Source organism: Lepisosteus oculatus, chromosome 27, assembly GCF_040954835.1.
Source record: "Lepisosteus oculatus isolate fLepOcu1 chromosome 27, fLepOcu1.hap2, whole genome shotgun sequence".
In the NCBI taxonomy this organism is placed as follows: Eukaryota; Metazoa; Chordata; class Actinopteri; order Semionotiformes; family Lepisosteidae; genus Lepisosteus; species Lepisosteus oculatus.
The window spans coordinates 11,192,725-11,212,242 of NC_090722.1; the positions used below are offsets into that span (position 1 = coordinate 11,192,725).

The 19,518-nt window shown below is 53.5% G+C and overlaps 1 protein-coding gene across 3 annotated transcripts; it reads left to right on the forward strand.

Moving 5' to 3' along the window:
- Positions 1–3,128: 3,128 nt before the first annotated feature.
- Positions 3,129–19,343, forward strand: st14 (ST14 transmembrane serine protease matriptase). Of its 3 annotated transcripts, none has more exons than XM_069185296.1 (19): positions 3,129–3,475; positions 9,498–9,645; positions 9,736–9,908; positions 10,839–10,909; positions 11,487–11,659; positions 12,005–12,040; positions 12,143–12,371; positions 12,469–12,608; positions 12,783–12,880; positions 13,271–13,380; positions 13,943–14,073; positions 14,426–14,530; positions 15,042–15,149; positions 15,386–15,499; positions 15,744–15,875; positions 16,007–16,187; positions 16,823–17,091; positions 17,353–17,489; positions 18,255–19,343. In XM_069185296.1, the coding sequence occupies exons 1-19, from the start codon at positions 3,446–3,448 to the stop codon at positions 18,414–18,416; spliced, it is 2,547 nt and encodes an 848-aa protein (XP_069041397.1). In that variant the 5' UTR covers positions 3,129–3,445; the 3' UTR covers positions 18,417–19,343. The 3 variants fall into 3 exon arrangements, with proteins under 3 accessions (XP_069041397.1, XP_069041396.1, XP_069041398.1); XM_069185295.1 differs by lacking the exon at positions 3,129–3,475 and adding an exon at positions 6,423–6,473; XM_069185297.1 differs by lacking the exon at positions 3,129–3,475 and adding an exon at positions 8,885–9,106.
- The last annotated feature ends 175 nt before the right edge of the window (positions 19,344–19,518 follow it).

The window sequence follows — 19,518 nt, forward strand, 5'->3', positions numbered from 1 at the left end:
GTGGGCAGCTTGTGTTACACGAATTTTCGACATTTTCTGACCGCAGCCGTTCTGACAACGAATGAAATATACCGGGGAGCTTCCTATACACAGATATGTTGCTTTCAGCGGAATGACAACAGCGCTGGCAGCTACAAAATTGAGAATTCCGTTGTTTTCTTACCCGACCCATAATACTCTGCTCTCAGAAAATAAAACGTAGGCACGCGGCACTCACAGACACGTTATTTACGAAGTAGAAGTTATTCTCTAGGCGCGTTGTATGATGAACTCATCCTGAATATAACACCAGCGGCCCAGGACTGACCCGGGTGCCCCAGAAACACCGGGCCATGGTCAGGCTGAGGTTCGGTTCCCTATCGAGATCAGCACGAAGTTTCAGGTATAGGGTGGGTGCGTAGAGTTGTATGACAGTTAGACAATAAAGCAAACACACGATCTGTGGGCTGAAACAGTTGAGTCTAAAACAGCGCTGTGTCTAGCACCTCAGGCAAGGAAGGACACGCTGATGATGAGCCTGCAGCTTTCTGTATGGACAGAGAGGACAGGCTGTGGTCACTGAGCCTGTCTTCTCTCTGGACAGCCAGGTCTGCCTGTGTCCAGTGTCTGTGTCCAGCAATGCTGGCTCCCCATTTACACAGCGGGGTGGAGTGGAGCAATGGGGTACAGTACCTCACTCAAGGTACAAGAGCAGTGTCTGCAGCTGGCGCTCGAACCCCCAACCCAGGCATGAGTCCAGAGACTTACCCACTGAGCTACACTGCCCCCCGCAGGCCTTTCTGTGCTTAACTAAAAATCTAGACAGAGTTTCATTGTGTTGTATTTATATAACTTTATTGTGCATTCAAAAGGGTGGAAATTTGTCTTTGACATCACCATAAACAACTACAGAACACAAATACCACTCAACAATACAGTAAATACAGGGGGTGGGAGTGAGGAGGGAGGGAGAGGGCGTCCAGGACGAGCTGAGCTCTTCTTTGAACTGCAGTACAAAACAGCACTTTAAGCTGCTTCTGTGGTCAACCAATCACTTTCCTAGCAGTATTAACAATTCCGTCTCATTGCCTTTACTCCTAATGCTCAGGCTCACACTCTATAAACCCTCTGTACACCCATTGTGCCTCACCCCAGACCCCTTCAGCTTCCTGATCAATATATGCGCTGACTAGCCTTCTTAAAAATGCAAGGGTTCAAGACCAGGTTTGTTGTCCTGTGTACCTGAGTCCAATGAAAAGCTCGCTTGCGTGTTCCTCACAGGACAAAATGACACGACAGATGACAGAGAAAATGGCATCACAGTTATTTGGAGACAAAGAAGACGAGAAGTCAAAGAAGATGGTAGCAGCATTTAGATAGCGTCTGTGTGCAAGCAGTCTTGACTTTTATCTGACTTGTGTGGCAGTTTTTGGATGTGTTTTGACTTACTTCCAACTGGTGCTGTCTGCAAAGTTCAAAAGTTCATGTGTAACTGTCCAAGGTGTTTGAAACCCTGAACAACCTCCCACAGGCACTGACCAATAAGGGAGAGGGGCTGAACGGCTAGCAGCCAGCTGTGGGGGTTCACGTTCGAGTCGACACCCTTCCAGTTCACTGATCTGCCCCGAGCGATTCTCCAGCGGCCCCAGTAACCAGGTTCCCTGCAAGCGACAGAACACCAGTATTTAAAACGAGTTCGGTTGAAAATGTATTTCTTATAAGAACCCGCTGTGACCGATCTGTTAGAAAATCCTTCATCCCTTTTTTCTTCTTTAATTTATTTCCTGCGCTGGAGCCGTTTATCTGCTCAGCGCTGGTAGGGCGGTTTCACCGGACTGATTACACAGTCCTCAGCCACAGCTCCGTCGGCAGGTGGTCGTCCTAAATTAGGTTTAGTCACTTTCGACAGTCTGTTATTATTTATATAGATTATAATTGTTTTTATTTTTGTCATGTATTTCTGCAGCGTGTGACTCATCGTTAGTTTGTGAACTGCAGACCTCAACTGCAGCCGACGTCCTCTCGGTAACAGTGAGTGTTGCACGCAGACAGACGTGAGATAATTCATGATCACCTGAGAAGGTAAACTGTCCCTTAAAACGTGCCGGCGACCTGGATTAAACCCCAGCAGGCGCGAGGACGGCCGCGCGAGATGCCTGGGAATTTGGGGGGCGATGCTACTACACGACGACACGCCCGTGACCCTGATTTCATACATCGTGACGGCAGCGCAGCCCGATTCGGCGTCTACGGGGTGGGACGCGTGTCGGCGTGAAGGAGCCCACAAGTCCCTTTGTTCGGTGGTTCACATCACCAGCTTCCGCCTTAGTCAGAGAGAGAGCTGCATTGTGCTCTACACCACACAGCACACAGACATCGACCCCTCGCGAAGAGTGACACCATTTCAAACAGTACAGCGGATCCCAGCGTCGACAATCCCCACACTGTGCGACACACAGCACTAATAAAGATATAAGAACTGGGAGAGGTGTTAGTGGGGCCAGCAGGGGGCGCTCACCCTGCGGTCTGTGTGGGTCCTAATGCCCCAGTATAGTTACACTGTAGACAGGCGCCGTCCTTCGGATGAGACCTAAAACCGAGGTCCTGACTCTCCGTGGACATTAAAAACCTCAGGGCGTTTCTCGAGAAGAGTAGGGGTGTTACCCCGGCGTCCTGTCCAAATTTCCCCCTGGTGCCTTACCCATCATGGCCTCCTAATAACCCCCCTCTCTGAACTGGCTCCATCACTCTGCTCTCCTCCCCACTGAGAGCTGGTGTGTGGGAGAGGACTGGAGCATCATCCAGGTGGGGCTGCACACTGGTGGTGTTGGAGGGGATCCCCATTACCTGTAAAGCGCTTTGAGTGGAGTGTCCAGAAAGACGCTATATAAGCCTAAGCAATTATTATTATAATTATTATTAACATAAGAACATAAGAAAGGTTACAAACAAGAGGAGCCAATCGGGCCACCCAGCCTGGTCAGAGTTAGCTGCCCCAAGGAGCTGACCGCGCTGTCGGCCTTTTTCTAGGAGGCTGTGAGCGTGGCGGGGGGGGAGGGGGTTAATACGTCACAGGAGAGGCCCGGGTGGGGCGCGCGTGAGGGCGAGTGCCAGCGCGATGACCTCACACGCCTGCGCGGCAGGTACGGCTTGCGCACACCGGAGCCCGGACTCGTCACCCAGAGCTCCTCGCGACCGCACCCGTCCCGCACCGGCAGCGCTGAGCTCCACACCTGCACCACCCCACCTGACACGAAGAGCGTCCCCCCGTCCGCGCTCCTCGGGGGGCGTGAGCGTCTGTCTGCGCACACGTTTGCGACTCACTACTTATCCTTCCAGCTGCGCCTGACTTCCCCCGGTCCCCGAGCAGGAGGTTTTGGGGAGACGAGTTTCGGGGTGCAGCGCTGAATTGCGGAAAGACTGCAGAAGCGACTCGACCGAGAGCCACCCTCCCCGATCGGCCAGAATGAGTTCAGCCGTGCGGTTTCAATCGGAAGTAAGTTTGTTATTGGTTTACTCGTTTGAGTTTGTTTCTAACTTCTAACTTTTCTGTTTTTATAAAAGAGGCGTGTCGTTCGGTTTGTGAACAAAGACGCGGGTAAAGATGAGGTCCGAGCAGGGGGGACCCCCTGAAAGGGACCAGGTTCCCCGTCACTCAGCGCTGGTGCTTCAGGGGAGTGAGCTTATTATCACGAGTGGAGGGCAGGTAGAGCAAATATCACCTGGTCCTCAGAGATCAGCCATTCAGAAATCGAAATTTAGACCTCCATTAAACTGTGACCTGAATGTCGCCGTATTAAATAAGTGTTTAAAATGACCTTCCTGACTTGACCAGCGAAACTCAAAACAACCGAGGCTGTGCGTGACTCGAGCGCTGTAAAGGTATTTCTTTAAACTCCCCGTGATGTCAAGCGTTAACTTGGCTTGACAATATTCGCGTTTCCCACAGCGGTAACCGGCAGAAACTGACGGAGGAGGTCTAAATGTGGCCAGTATACGCAGCGTCTCCCTCACACGCTGTTCAGTCGTGTGGGAGGATATTTCTTTTCTAGAGAAAAAGTTGCGTAAGAGGATGATGAATGATTATCATCATTACCAAGATGAATCAGTGGTGATTTTTTTTTGTGAATGCCAAATCGGAGGGTCTCTGGAGTGGAGAAACAGCGAGCTGGAGTAGTTTCCCGGTGTAGATCGTTTGCAATGATTAACAGAGTCCGCTCCGGGCTCGTCAGACAGGTACTGACACGGCGGCCCGGGTGATGGACTACACAGGGCACCCGTGACACAGTCAGCTTCCAGGAGGTTTTGTAGCTAAAAAAATAATACATTCCGACTCTGCGATCTACGCTCGAATCTGGTTCTGCGAGTCTCTCATTTATGTGCGCCTCGGTGCTCAAAAGCTCGTTCAACTTCCGCACCTATAAAAAGAGAACATGTCCTTTTCGCCCTGGGCTCTCTATTCTTTAAAAATATGAGCGAGTTTGTGTTGATACGCTTGGACAACGGCAGCTCTAGTCCAGTATTGGGGTTTTATAGTGGCCCTAAATCCTCCATTTCTAAAGACTAAGACTAAGTTAGCGGTCAGTGAATGAATGTGCCCAGTTGATGAAACTGTGGTCCTTGAAGGCTGTCTGAAATAATGGAACTGATCCCCAGTCATGGAGCCCGGCGGGCCTGTCCTGTAGAACTGGGTCAGGGCTGTGCGGACTCCCAGTCCTGCAGGCCCAAGCTCGTCTTCAGCCGGGGCACTGGGGGCTCGTGTTCATCGGGACGGACTGCTGGACTGGTGTTGTACTGTCACATGCGTGATGAGAGCCCGGCCCACTTTCACGGGATACTGGGTTCCAGGGTGAAAATTCAGCATTTTATAAATGCTGAAATTCCACTGTGCACAGCAACACTCTTCATGTATCTGTGATGAGATGCCCAGTGTCTCTCCTCCCTTTCCTCTGCCCTGTCGGCCCTGTCCTCTGAACCTGTTGATGTCCAGTTCAGAAACCCCAGCAGCTGGTTGTGCTGAAGACCGAGGTGTTGTCTTGCAGTGGATGGGATGAGTCACAGTTTGAGATTAAATCTCCTGGATATTTCCCCTGAATCCTTTAAGAAACTAGCTAGGATGTGAAGCACCGTGTTTTGTGAATGAGATGCGGTATAGCAGGAAGTGGGCGGCGATGCGTGAAGTCTGATTCTCCACATCTGTTTTCATTGGGTAGTTTAAGAGGGCAGCCCTTGTCTGGACTACATTTCCCAGAAAGCTGTGGGGAACGAGCTGCTGCCCTCGGCCACCTGACCAGCTGCTGAAAGACAACTGGTCAGGTGAGAGTCGATCGCAGAGATGAGGTGTTTGCTTCCTGTGATCGAATGTGCTTTGATGCACTGAAGAATCGGGTCACAGAGGTTGGACTCTAAGAGCTTGGCGTAAGCTGTTTTGTATCATCGTATGTTGTTCTGGTGCTTCTCAGCTCACACTTGCCCCAGCTGGTGTTTTGTGATGTCCCGGCTCCTGACAGAGACTCCTGGCCGCGGGGTGGGGGGGGGGCTCCTCTGGGAGGGAACTTGGGGTCACAGTCAGTCATGAGCTCATGACCCCAGGCCTGTGGTCGGACCTTCTTTCCACCCCCGTTCGTCTCCCCAAAGGGGGGTTTGGGGTTCTCCTAGTAGCTGCATTTGAAGCAGCGTCGGCCTGCTGTAGCTCAGACCACCCTGGCCTCTCCTGTAGAGCTCAGAGGGTGGAGGCCGGAATGCCAGGCAAGCCCACCAAAGTCCTAGCAGGTCTGTAGGCAAATAACCACTGTAGAAGAGTCTCTTTGAAGATCAGAGAAGATGATTCAAGATAAGAGTGGTGCTGACACTGCTCTGCTCCCCAGGGTGCTTTGACAGTCAGGATGTGGGTGTGGTACAACACCAGCAGCAGACACAGGAGGCCCAGGCCCAACTGCCCCAGACAGCTGGGCCTTGTGGGTGTGAAGCAGGGTCTAACGTAGATGTTCATGCTATTTGGATATAAATTCCCAAGGGTTCAGGACCAGTCCTGTTACACCAGGAGGACAGCTGGTCCAGTGGGTCAGGTCCAGTCCTGTGGTTCAGATCCGGTCCTGTTTTACATGGAGGTTACGAGTCCAAACCCCCACAACCTGTTAATATGACCTGGCCTAGTTTCTTTAAGTTGGCCTTAGATGGTTGTTAAATTATGTTTTATTTCTTTGCTTCCGTACTTATTTAGAGGCCAAACAGCACAGGCTGACAGGCACAGCAAGTCTCTCTCGGATAATCTTCCTTTTCCTCTGGTCGTGTGGGCGGGAAGTTGATGTTCTTCCCTGATGAGCTGGGCACGCTGTGCCTGTCCGGGCCCGCCTGTGTTTTGAAATCGGATCGACACATCTGCCGCGTGTTTCGACACGGCCCGGCCTCAACATTGCATTTACAGGTTTCCTGTCTCAGCCGTAGAAAGGCCTTGCCGAATGTGCTCTCGGCTCACTGCGCGGCAGCGGCAGGTAAGTCTTTTTCCAGGTCGGACTCTGGTTTCTTGGTCTGCTGTCTTTAAATCTGCAAAGGAACAAGTAATAGGTTTATTCCCTGCTGGAAAAAAAGAAGAAGGAAAACACATTTCGGCCGTTGAGCCACACCTGAGGAAGGCTCTACGGCCGAAATGTTGTGTTCTCTTTCTTCTTTTTTTGAGCATGGAATAAACCTATTACTTGTTCCTTTGCAACCTACGCATGCTGACGCAGCTCCCCACCTGAACTACTTTAAATCTTTAAGTCAGGGCGGAAGCTCATTCTGTTGGCCCGAGAGACGTCACTGGGTCGGTTCTGGACCGCGCGGCCACTGGCTCTGACGGCTTCGTCTGACGCCACTGTCCGTTCAAGCGCCTGTTCGGTGATCTGCATCTGTCCGCTCGGACCCCGGCAGACGCCTGATGGCCGATGAGGAGTGAGTTGCTTTCTGGCGGAACAGCGCCCCATGCGAGTCTGTGGGGGGTTGTCTGTTGTGCAGAAACGAATATAAAAAGTGTAAAGACTCATCATGGTGGGGGCAACGGTAGTTCGTAACAGGACGTGGGCGTCAAGAGATGACAGGCTGCTTTTGTTCCGTTAACGCATACAAAAGGGAACCTTACTAATGCAGTTAATTTGATTTGCTTTTTTCAAAGACGATTTTATCTTTTTTTTTTATCCTGATGTTAATTTTTTTTATGTCGGCTTCCTGTCGTGAACGATTCCTGTCCTTTCCTGTGGAACCAGAAACGCGGTCGTGAATTTGTTAAAATGGAATTTCACGCGTGGTTCTGAAGGGAACTCTGGCTGGGTGGGTCCGGCTGGGTGGGTCCAGTGCTGACTCTTCAGGCCAGTCCGGTGTCGTCGGGTTATTAACTGAGTGCAGTTATTCAAATGAACTGCATACACGTAAAACCAGGTAAATGCACCTCTGATGAAGCAAATGTTTTGAGTTATCCGTTCCAAATGACGTTAACCTCCTGTACTGTATATATCAGAGAGTAAGAAGACACTCAGACACCCCTGGAGTTCGGGGTACGGTGTTTCTGACGCACCTGCTCTTCCACATGCGCTTTTCCCATGACCACAACAGCTAACGGGTCCAGGAATCTCATTCAGCTGCTCGTTGAACGAGACAGGGTGTCAGCGTCACCTGTTGCACGCTTGTTCCACCCCAGAAAGCAGAGACCAGTAAATACAATTGAATGTGAGTCAGTAGGAAAGTGTGTGTGTGAGGGTGGGGTCGGGGGACGAGTCTCATCTGTTTCATCCAGTTCAGGGCTGTGGGGGAGCTGGATATCCCAAGAAGCAATGGGCACAAGGGAGGGTACCGCCTGGACAGGACACCAGTCCATCACAGGGCACACACACCTTGGACAGGACACCAGTCCATCACAGGGCACGCACATGCTAATTAACCTACCAGCCATCACAAACCTGGGGAGAACATATAAACTCCATGTGGATGACACCTCAGGTGCTGCTTATTCCATGTGGGAGATAAGAGACTAGAATGCTGATCCGAGAGCTGAGAATCCGCCTTTCCCGGGCAGAAGTAAGGAGGAGTAGGTGGGCTGAAAGTCAATACTTGTGGGAGTCAGCTGAGCTGCGCGGTGCAGACTCATCCGAGAACCAGAAATTCGGAGGACAATTCCGCCGTTTCCTTGACAGACTGTGGAATGCGGAGTATGAGAAGAGGGTGTCACCTTTCGGACTTCTGTGGCATCCAGTTTTCATCCCAGACCTGCGTGCAAACCCTTTCTTGTAGGATACTCCGTGATCACGTGGCACAATGTATGTCGTGCTTTCAGATTCATGTGTGTGTAGGCTGGGCTGGGGGTGAGGGTGCGGGTTCGTCCGGCCAGCACGCCTGACCTCTGTCCCCTGACCGCTGGGCTCAGGGACACTCGGAGCCTCTTGGGAGCCTTTAACCATGTTTTCCCTGGAGATCTGTCGCTGGGGGGATATTAATCGCTAGTGTGTTTCAGTGGATGTTGAAAGGGAGAAATGACAAACGTGCAGTATTCGGTGAGCTTGCATTAGCTTCCTCTTGATTCACCCCTCCCCACTCGTCAGACTCCAGGCTGTTCTGTGTCACGAGCACTGAAACTGCGCAGAAACTCCCACTAACAGCCCGGAGGACTGAGCTGTGTGCAAGCGTGCGTGTGTGTGTTTACTCGCAGTCCTGCCCCAGTCCAGTCTGTGTTCATGCATCAGGGGCTCTTGTCCGGATGTTGACCGCCGGAGTCTGGGATGTAGGGAATTCATGTGAGGAGTACACTGTGGTTTGACACACCTGCTGGAAGTGTACTGTGGGAAGCTGCAGAACCGGTCGGGCAGCTTTTAACGCCGACGGCAGTGTACAGTGTGTTCTGAGATCCTGACTGCTCGTAATTGGGGAGGAGAAAGCAAGGTCTATGGCTGTCCTTAAAATGTGGTGTGCCCTAGATCAGTACCCACTGTGATTCAGTGAAGCTTTGATTCTTTTCCTTCCTGTCTCGTGGAGGTCAGTTCTTTGGAAACGCTGATGAGCTTCTGTGAAGGGCCCGGGGTCTCTGGGTTCAGTTTCGGGCAGGTCTGGGTTTGGACTCTCCCAGGTCCTCCTGCTCGCTGCATTCTGCACCTGCCTGGTGAGTCACTTGTCTGGCTGGCTCAGTGGAAGTCTCCTGATGTTCGACACACAGGGGAGTAGGAGAGTGTAGCGCCCTTCACAGCGCGCAGTAACGGCAACACTGTTCCCCGCGTTGTCTGCCTGGCTGTGGTCGCTGGAGGCTGCTGGGAGAGTGAATCCCTTGTCTGTTAATGAACGTCGTAGAGCTCTCTGGTCTGCCCTGCTGCTGTAGCGCTCGCTAACGAGTTGTCTGCAGGTGCGAGGGGCCGCTCGTTGCAGAGCGAGAGCTCCGGCGTTCTGGACTGACTTTGAATTCACACTCCGAATTCCGGTGGGCCGGTGGCGGAGCCCCCACTGCGGGCGAGCTGTCGTCGGTGAAGCCACTCAGGATGCTTGTCTCCCGTCCCCAGGCGAGGAACGGCGGGCACGAGCAGGTGACCTTCCTGACCAACAAGGAGAAGATGGCGTCCAGGAAGCTGACGCGGGTGGTGCTGGGCATGCTCGCGGCTGTCCTCGTCCTCTCCGCCGTCACCGGGGTCCTCGTGTGGTACTTCCTGGGTAGGCGTGTGATCCGTCCGCCGTGCCGTGTCGGAAGGGTCTCTCTGGCTGAGCGGCTGTCTGACTCTGCTGCCCGGATCTCTCCCGCAGTCCGGCCCAGCGGCGGCGGCTCCAGCGGCGGCGCCACCGGCAGCCCCCCGAGGACGGACGCCGTGCGGGTCTTCAGCGGCCACATGGTGCTCTCCAACCTGGCCTACAGCCAGCAGCTGGAGAACGCCGACGACCCCGCCTTCACGCAGCTGGCCGACGAGCTGCAGCAGATGGTGAGGGGAGCCTGCCCCGCCCTCGCCAAGCACCGCCTGACTCCAGAGCACGTCAGAAGGGTCGCAAACGAGAGGCGGTACAGCTGTTATCCCAGGAACAAGTTCCAAACTCCCACACCTCTTTGTGTAAAGTACTGCCTTAGCTGGTTGAAGTAGTAGCTGTTTTATCAGTGTATCAGTATAGCTGGGCAGCTTGTGCCATACTCCCAGTGCCCTTAACGTAAAATCGTGCCTCCTGTTTTTAGTTTAAATGCACTTTCTGTAGTCTCCCCCCTGTGCCCTAGTCTGTATTGCTTGATCAGTATTCTGCGTTTGTATTGATCAGGGGAATGCAATGAAAAAATGTGCTCTGGATAGTGAGAGTGTCTCCCTGCAGACCCTAGACAGCTTCTGGGAGTTCAGCAGTTAACCCGAAGAACCAAAAACACTAGGAGCGTGAATTGTTGTTGTTTTGAAAGTGGAAAGTTCTGGCCGCTTGCTGCTGGGCGGGAGGGCGTCAGCGCAGGGGTGTGGGACATGTTGCAGTGTCCAGACTGACAAAGCCAAGGCCCTGAGAAACCGTAAGAAAGCGTTCAAGAAAACCTTTCTTAACTGGCTGCTCCCTCATCTGACACAACGCAAAACCAAGAGCCCAAAAAAGAACACAGATCCTCCAGATTTTCTGGTTTAAATATTGTGCATTTGGAACAGAAAGCAGTCCCCTGTGAGCAGCTGACCCCTTCCTGTCTGTGACCTAACAGACCGTATAGCCTGACTTGGCAGCAGGCCATAGTTTGACGGTTGAACTGGTTTTTCAAGCTCCGAGAATGTTTTTATCCAGATAAACCTGTGACGTAGCAGGGTGTGTCTGGAGTGGGGGGTGGGCTGGAAATCTTAATGACTATTTCCCTGTGTGAATTAATTCTGTAATTTCTTGTTTGTGACCCCCAGCTAAAAGAAACTTACAGTAAGGATGACCTTCTGTCCAAGTACTACACCAAGTCTGTCATTTCTGCCTTCAGGTAACCTGTGTGCTGCCTGGGGGGGTGATGTTGATGGGATTGGGGGGCGTTTTGTGTTTTTCAAGACTTGTGTTGTGTCTTGAGTAGATCCTTTGAGGACGTGGAATTTTAAATTAAGCCCCCTTGTAATGTTCTCCTTTAACCTTGAGCAGAGAAGATGCTCTTGACTTGAGCTATTCCCAGTCAGCTATGCTTTGCCTCTTAGTGGTCAAAGTGAGCGATGTGGTGGCTCTGTGGCTCAGGATCTGCGCTTGTGGCTGGAAGGTTGCTGGTTCAAATCCCACGGCCGGCAGAACAATCCTACTCCATTGGGCCCCTGAGCAAGGCCCTTAACCCCAACTGCTCCAAGGGCGCCGTATAAATGGATGACCCAGGGCTCTGACCCCCCCCACCTTCTCTCCCTGTCTGTGTGTCTCGTGGAGAGCAAGTTGGAGTATGCGAAAAGACAAATTCTTATACAAGAAATTGTACTGTATATGTCCAATAAAGTGGTCTTCTATATATCATATTATAATGTAAAAGAACCTCCCAGGCCTCGCTGGCCCTGATGATATTTGTGCTGTTGATCATTCCGCAGCAAGGGCAGTGTGATCGCCTACCACTGGACCCAGTTCGACATCCCAGCCTCCGCCCTGGAGAGCCTGCCCGAATTCTCGGAACAGCGCATCCTAGAGGTCCTGCGGGCCGGCATCAGGCAGGCGGGCAAATCCAGGAAGCAGGAGATCGTCATCAGCAGCATCACCGCTTCTGGTGAGTATCCGTGCAGCAGCGCGGGACGTCCCGTCCCGATGTGTGGAATGTGTCTCCTTCCCCGGGTTGTGCAGGACTCCACTCACGGCAGTCTGATCTCTCCAGCGTTTCATGTATTTGCTGTGTTGTATTTATGTTCCCACTGTTTTTGGGATTTAATCGTAATTGACTTACGCTAAACTTGGGGCCCTTCCGAAGGTCGGGGAGCAGGGGTAGGGGGCAGGTGAGGGGGCTTTGTCTGTTCGTGCGGCGCGAGATATCCTGCTGCATCGCGAGTAAACTCTATCTGACGAAGAGCCGTCCGATTCGTGAGGTCAAGGAAATCTCTTTGTCTTCCGGTTGCAGAGACCGACCCCAGGATGGTCAGGAACCCGAGAGGCGGTAAGTATCCCCCCCATCCCGATCCCTCTCCAGTGGTTTCTCGGCACGCCCGGCGAGCTGTGTCTGGAACGTGATCGTCCTGCCTGGCTGTCTTTCCTCCAGAGGGGTGTTTCCACATGCTGGTGGCTGGCGATCAGGTCCAGACTTTCCAGTCGCCTGGGTACCCCGACATGTACCCTCCCAAAGTGAGGTGCCAGTGGCAGATCCGGGCGCCCCAGGGCACTGCCATCCACCTCTCCTTCCCTTTCTTCCACGTGGAGGACGACTGCAAGAGCGACTTCGTCTTCATCTACGACTCGCTGAGCCCCGACGAGTCGCAGGCCATCACGAAGTACGTGTGCCCGTTTTGTGTGTCCCTTCCCAGCCTCCCTGTCTTCTGCCGCACGCCGGGCTGTGCCTTAAGACCTCCCCTTGCCCATGTCCTACAGGCAGTGTGGTCAGCGCCCACCTAGCAACCCCCTGGAAGTGATCTCCTCCACGAACATCATGCTGGTCAACCTCATCTCAGATGGTGACATCCAGAGGCCGGGATTCACTGCAGAGTACAAGCGCATCCCGCTGACCACAGGTAGCCCACCGCCTCTCCGACTGCCTGGGCTCAATGAGACCCACAGCGCTGCGCAGGTCTGAAGCTCTTCAAGTTGAGGACCAAGGCGCAGAGCTCTTTTTGTGGCCTCTGTTGATGTGCAGGATCTGTGTAACATGGGGTCGCCCTCTCACCTTTGACCTCTTCTGTCTGCAGTGTGCAGTGAGGTTCTGAAAAACCCGAATGGGAGCATCAGCTCTCCGCACTACCCCAGCTTCTATCCCCCGTCCCTGGACTGCAAGTGGACCATCGAGGTACAGCAGGGCCTCTGACGGCTCTCTGACTTTTCTCTATATCCATCTTGCCACTCTAACATAGGTCGTGGGGGAGCTGGAGTCTATCCCAGCAAGCAGCAGGAGCAAGGCAGGGTACACCCTGGACAGGACACCAGTCTATCACACACACAGACACACACTGCCTCCTACAGCAGTGTCACCATACCGGAATAAAGGTTGGGAAGTTCTGGTGGAAAGAGCGACCCCTACTGGTCCACAAATACTGACACCTCCTGCTGCCACAAACTAGTTGTCCTTAGAGGACTCTCGTTCCAGAATAACTGATCAAGCCCTGGCAGAGCTGCCCTTACAGCTTTACTGCAACGTTTCATCTCACTCTTTCCCCTTTTCTCCGTCTCCCTCTTTCAGGTTCCCGTAGGAATGAAGATCCGTCTGAAGTTCGACATGTTCCGGCTGAAGGAGCCCGGTGTGGACACGCGGCTCTGCCAGAAGGACTATGTCGAGATCCTGGGGAGGAAGTAAGAGTTTCCCACAGTGCACCATTCTAACAGCGTCACGGATATCCTTTCCGAGGCGATTGACCCCTGACTAGGAGCAGGTTACAACCAAAAGTAGTTTTTTTGTGTGATCCGGATTTGGAATCGCCTGTTGGGATTTCAAGGGGTCTCTGTTCATCACTGCACTCATTCTGTCAGGGCAGGAGAGTGGTGGGAGATGGAGGAGCCTTCCTGCCCCGCACTGACACAGAGGGGGCGGACGTGGGTCCGAGTGGAAATACTGGGCAGCTGGCTCAATTCTCCCAAGCTAGGCATTGTCCAAACCTGGGTCCCGGTTTCTAGATGCCCACCGACACAGCCAGGATTAGAACTGGCAATCCCAATTTGTCCACCTGTCCACCAGCCACATCGGAGAAGAAGTAGCCGCTGAACATGAAACATTCAGGAAGTGGGGAAAGCGCTTTCCCCCACAGGCCAGGAGATGGTCCCAGTCTTCATCCTGGTCTAACAGAGAGTTTTGTTTCGAGAGTCGTGGGAAGGATCTGTGTGACCTGGAGTTCGCTCTGTCCCCCCTCTGCGTCAGGTACTGTGGCGAACGCTCTCTCCTGGCCTTGGCGAGCCAAAATCACACCCTGGAGATCAAGTTCCATTCCGACGAGTCGTACACGGACAAGGGCTTCTCCGCCACCTACAACGCCTACGACCCTGCCAACCGTGAGTACCTGCCGACGAGAGGAGCCCGGCGATTGGCTCCGCTCGCCGTGGGGGGGCCGATCTGCAGCCCGTCCAGAGGACAGACACGGGGGTCCAGTCGGCATTGGTATGGACTGGAGCGCTGGCTTTGGGAAGCTCAAGCTCCACATCAGATTGCTGTGGGGGGAGCAGGTTCAAATCTCTGGCCTTTCCCAGGTGATAAGAATTAGCCTGGATTGCTTGCAGACTGCTAGCAGTGAAATTGTCCTTAGATTGCGATTGCTTGTCATTATGGATGGGAGGAGCTGTTGTCTGCGCCCTGTAATCGGAGTCTCTGCACTCTCTCCTTCTCCCTGTCCCTCTCTCCGAGCAGCTTGTCCTGGGCAGTTTGCCTGCACGTCTGGGATCTGTATTGCCAAGGAGCTGAAGTGCGATGGCTGGAATGACTGTGGGGACATGAGCGACGAAGTCAAGTGCAGTGAGTAACCAGCCTCTGCCCATCGGCCCATTGCCCCCAGGAAACTCCTTCTGGGAGAACCCAATCGATTCCCGGGAAACCAGATTCTGAGGATGCACTTTCAAATTCCTTTGTTCCGTTTCCTGTTCCCACTAAAAATATGGAAGTCTTCTATTTTGAAATTTTAGCAAAAAAAGTTAGAAATACAGGAAATTCTTCCTGTTTTTGTATATACAGTACATGTACAATCAGGTGATTTTAGTAGCATCAGGTATCTGGCTGAGCTGAATGAGTTTGTTGTGGAAAAACGAGAGCAAATATTTCATGAGCAGTTTCATAACGAAGCCTTTCCTGGTGCAACTTATAAGAAATCAAGGTTTTCCTCGCTCATGTTTGCTAAAACCATGAGCTTGGTTTTGTTTCCCGAGCCGTTCGGGAGCAGGTGGGCAGCTGCTGAGAGTGGCCCCTGGGCGAATGTCGGGGTGTCTGCTGGGAGTGAGACTGTTCCCACCCCCCCCCCTTGTGTCCGCAGGTTGCGACGCCGACCAGTTTTCCTGCGCCAACGGGATGTGCAAGCCGAAGTACTGGGTGTGCGACCACGTCAACGACTGCGGGGACAACAGCGACGAGAGAGGCTGCAGTGGGTGTTCCCTACTGGTGGAGAGGGATGGAGGGACAGGGAGAGCAGGAGTAGGGGAGGGACAGGGATCGGGAGAAGAGGGCGATTAGAGAGAGAGAATTAAGGGGGAGAAGGGAGATAAGATGGAGAGATTTGGCAGCAAACTGACCTCTTGGTCAGGGGCTTGACTTCCGGGGACCTGCCAGGTCTCGGGGCGCCCCTGCGGTAATCTCACCAGCACTCCTCCGCCCCCCCAGGCTGCGAGACGAGCGAGATGAAGTGTGGGGACGGCAGGTGCATCAGCCTGGACATGAAGTGTAACGGCGTGAAGGACTGCTCGGACGGCAGCGACGAGGCCTCCTGCGAGAAGGGTGAGTCCCCGCCACCCCCTCCTGACGATCCGGCTACGTGTTCCACATTCCCGCAGCTCTCGGCGTAAAGGGGTGCCTCCTGTTCCTGTGTTTCGCTGTTGAGCCTGCAGGAGTCCGCGGGCTCGACTCGGAGGCTGTCCTGTCTCACTGCTCTCGATACCTGCTGACCTTCAGCTGGTCTGCGGGCTGTGTTCGGGGGTGCGTGGTGTTCTCACTGGCCCCCTCCCTGCCTCCCTCTCTCCAGGCGCGTCCCCGGAGACGGACGTGTGCACCGAGTTCTCCTTCAAGTGCAAGAGCGGCCAGTGTGTGAGCAAGTCCAACGCCGAGTGCGACCAGGTCCAGGACTGCTCGGACGGCTCGGACGAGGAGAGCTGCAGTGAGAGCTGCGTCCTGGGGGTGGGCTTGAGGGAACGGAGTACATCCCGGGGAAAACGCCGGAACACTGACCCCCGGTCCTCTCTCTCTCCTCCTCCTTCCTCCTTCCTCGTCCGTCTCTCTCTCCATCAGACTGTGGGAAACGACCCTACAAGCACAACCGGATTGTGGGGGGCACGGACGCCGACATCGGGGAGTGGCCCTGGCAGGTCAGCCTCCACTTCATGACCAATGGCCATGTGTGCGGGGCCTCCATCCTGTCCGAGACCTGGCTGCTGTCGGCCGCCCACTGCTTCCAGACCTCGCGGCCGGAGTGAGTTATCATCCGCACATCCGGAATTTAGACGATAGAGCTGAGGACAGGAAAATGGGAAAGGCTGCAACTCTCGGGTCCCTGTGGGCATCTCTTGTCTTGCACAATGCATCTGGACCGAGCTGTCTTCCTTGCACTACCAGAGCTGGCCACTAGATGGTAGCAGAGGCTAGTTTGTTAAGCCATGCGTCTCGTCCTCTGGGTTGTCTCAACTTAGGATTCCCCAAAGCAAAGACAGAAACAGAAAAGAATATTTCACATCCAACCTTTTCCATGTTTGTTCATAATCCATAAGTATTTCTGCTTGTTTATTTTGTTTGGGGGGTTTGTATGTTCTCCCTGGCATTTCTCCAGTTTCCTCCCACAGTCCAGAGACATGCTGGTGGGTTAACTGGCTTCTGGGAAAACTGGCCCTGTGTCTGTGTGTCCTGTAATGGACTGGTGTTCTGTCCAGTGTACTAGTGTACCCTGCCTTGTGCCCGTTGCTTGCTGGGGTAGGCTCAAAAATAAAAGATAAAACCGATGTTTTGGCAAGAGGGAGAAATGGAGAAGGAGCTCCAGAGCCGACCAGGTGGAAGCCCAGGGCTTGACCGGAGACCGGTGCCAGGCCTGTGACACTCACTCCCACTCCCCAGGTACCTCCTGCCGCAGAACTGGCAGACCTACAGCGGCATGAGGGACCAGTTCAACATGGAGGATGTCCAGGTGCGCAAAGTGAAGTCCATCATCCCCCACCCCTTCTACAGCCAGATGACCTACGACTACGACATCTCCCTGGTGGAGCTGAGTGAGCCCCTGGAGTTCACCAGCACCATCCACCACATCTGCCTGCCCGCCTCTACACACATCTTCACTGCTGGCATGGGCTGCTGGGTCACAGGCTGGGGTGCCCTCAAGGAGGGAGGTGAGCGCCCTCTCTCTCAGTGCAGTGTTAATGTACTGGAGTGTCCAGTCAGTGTGTCTGTATGAACCCCTCTCTCTCTCAGTGCAGTGTTAATGTACTGGAGTGTCCAGTCAGTGTGTCTGTATGAACCCCTCTCTCTCAGTGCAGTGTTAATGTACTGGAGTGTCCAGTCAGTGTGTCTGTATTAACCCCTCTCTCTCTCAGTGCAGTGTTCATGTACTGGAGTGTCCAGTCAGTGTGTATTAACCCCTCTCTCTGCAGGCCGTGTGTCCCAGATCCTCCAGAAGGCGGAGGTGAAGATCATCAATGACACCGTGTGCAACCTGGTGACAGAAGGACAGGTGACGTCGCGGATGATGTGCAGCGGCTACCTGGCTGGTGGTGTAGATGCCTGCCAGGTAAGAGCTTGGCACTGGTTGGAGTGGCACTTCCTGGCACAGAGATCTGCAGTATCCCTCCAGACAGGCTTCTGGGTGATAGTGTGCTTATAGCACCCCCTGCTGTGTTGAACCACAGTTATTGACCGGTTGTAGCATGCCAGATACTTCATGCTGATGTCGGTGAAGCCTCTTCTCGGTGCATTGTGTTTTGATGACATTGGAGAGATTGTCCATGATTTATCATAATTAATGTAAAACAAACCATTAATGACTGAATCCACTGCCCAGGGACAGGCCTGGGGCCCACAGAGGTTTCTCTCTCTGGGGGGTTTTCCACCCCTGCGAGCCCACATGTTCTGCTTGTGCTGTCCTGCATTGTCTGCTACTATAACAGCCTTGCACCAGTGTCACAGTTTACAGACTTAATCTGCACAGACACAGAGTTACTGGTTAAGATACTCTGTTTGTCTTTTACTGGGGGCCTCTGAGAGCTCTTGCCCCTGTAACCTGCCTCTCCCTGCCTTTGCCTGGGTTTGATTCTGGTTGCTTACAGCTTTCCGAGCAAGCTCAGTGCCGCTTCCGAGACAGTGTCTAACTCTGCCGCGCAAGTAGACTGGCTCCTGTGCGCGGTGGAGTCCTACACAGGGGAGCAACGTCACCTCTGGACCTGGCTCAGCGCTCCGGGTCCTGTTCCATCCGGTTGGAGCTCCGATGTGCAGACCTGGTGGGGTGGATCGGTGTCTGTGTGTGTTCTAATGTCTTTCTGTCTCTCGCCCCCTGCAGGGAGACTCCGGAGGTCCGCTGGTGTGCCGAGAGGACAGTGGGAAGTGGTTCCAAGCTGGGGTAGTGAGCTGGGGTGAGGGCTGCGCCCGCAAGAACAAGCCTGGCGTCTACACCCGCGTCACCAAGCTGCGCGACTGGATCCGGGAGATGACCAGGATCTAGAGCACGGGGCGGGGGGGGGCTGAGGGATGGAGCTCAAGGCCAGCAGAGTCTTTCCGGGGATGAAATCGGGAAAATCCTCACCTGCTTCCAGCTGGGAGGAGGAATATTTGTCACTGCGTCTCCCTGCGCAGAGAACTTCCCAGCTGGAAATCCAGGAAGCCTCCGGACTTGAGCACAGTGCAGCCCACGTCTGCCTGATCCACCCAGCCTCCCTCGGCGTGCAAGGTTGGTCACGGGTTTCCTCCAGCAGTTCCAGGGCTCTGTCCATTCCGAAAGGGAATAGCTCCGTGCTGATGAAGGATCCGCCTCTGCAAGACCGCTCGAGCAGGGAGAAAGGGCTCTTTGCAGCTGCGGGAGGGATGTGTGCTGGTGTCGCCCTGCAACATCATGCTGTCACTTGTGGACATCCGACCTAGTCCGCTCCTACTGAAGACTGCCCTCCCATCCGGTCTCATTATTCCCTTTCCATTTCTAATACCTTTCCTGTTCGCTGTACTTGTTCCATTTCCATCTGCTCTGGAGACGGAGAATCCCAGGATTTGTTGTGTCATCGGGGCCAATGTTGCCTCCTTCCGAACGCTCCGTTTTGGCAGGGCTGGGTGTGCAGTTCAGGTGAGAGAGCGTTAATCGCTTCCACAAGAACGGATCTTCGTTTTCCTCGTGTCTTCTCTGAAACCAGCCGTGCGCCTGTGTCCTGTATTTAGTGCCTTCGGGGAACGGTGATGGGAGAGCAGGGGGCAGGGTGGGGCTTGTGTTTCTGTATATATACTGGATGTGTACAGTTTTTAATGAGATTTTGTTTTTGTCTGTCTTATCGGCTCAAAGTAAAATGTATTGTAACATAAAGATGGAAATATTTTAAACTTTTTTTCCCATGAGACTGTAAGATTTTATTTTAAAATAAACTCTTATTTTATTCTTTTGTCACATTTAGTTTGGCAGGGAATTCTCCACCCACCCCCCAGACAGAAACTATATTCCCGACCGGCCTAGACAGCAGCAATCATCCACCTGGGGAATCAAAGTTCCAATGGTGGTCAAGTCAGGCCCACCTGCCCCCCCCTCCGAGAAGTGAAAACCTCTGACCGCTGTCGCTGTCCAC

What these genes read in the sequence shown, in the direction of transcription:
- st14 (XM_069185295.1), top strand. Translation starts at nt 6,441, where the DNA reads ATGTGCTCTCGGCTCACTGCGCGGCAGCGGCAG. An exon ending in TCACTGCGCGGCAGCGGCAG is followed by an intron (nt 6,474 to 9,497) that starts GTAAGTCTTTTT and finishes TCCCGTCCCCAG; the next exon opens with GCGAGGAACGGCGGGCACGA. An exon ending in CCGACGAGCTGCAGCAGATG is followed by an intron (nt 9,909 to 10,838) that starts GTGAGGGGAGCC and finishes TGTGACCCCCAG; the next exon opens with CTAAAAGAAACTTACAGTAA.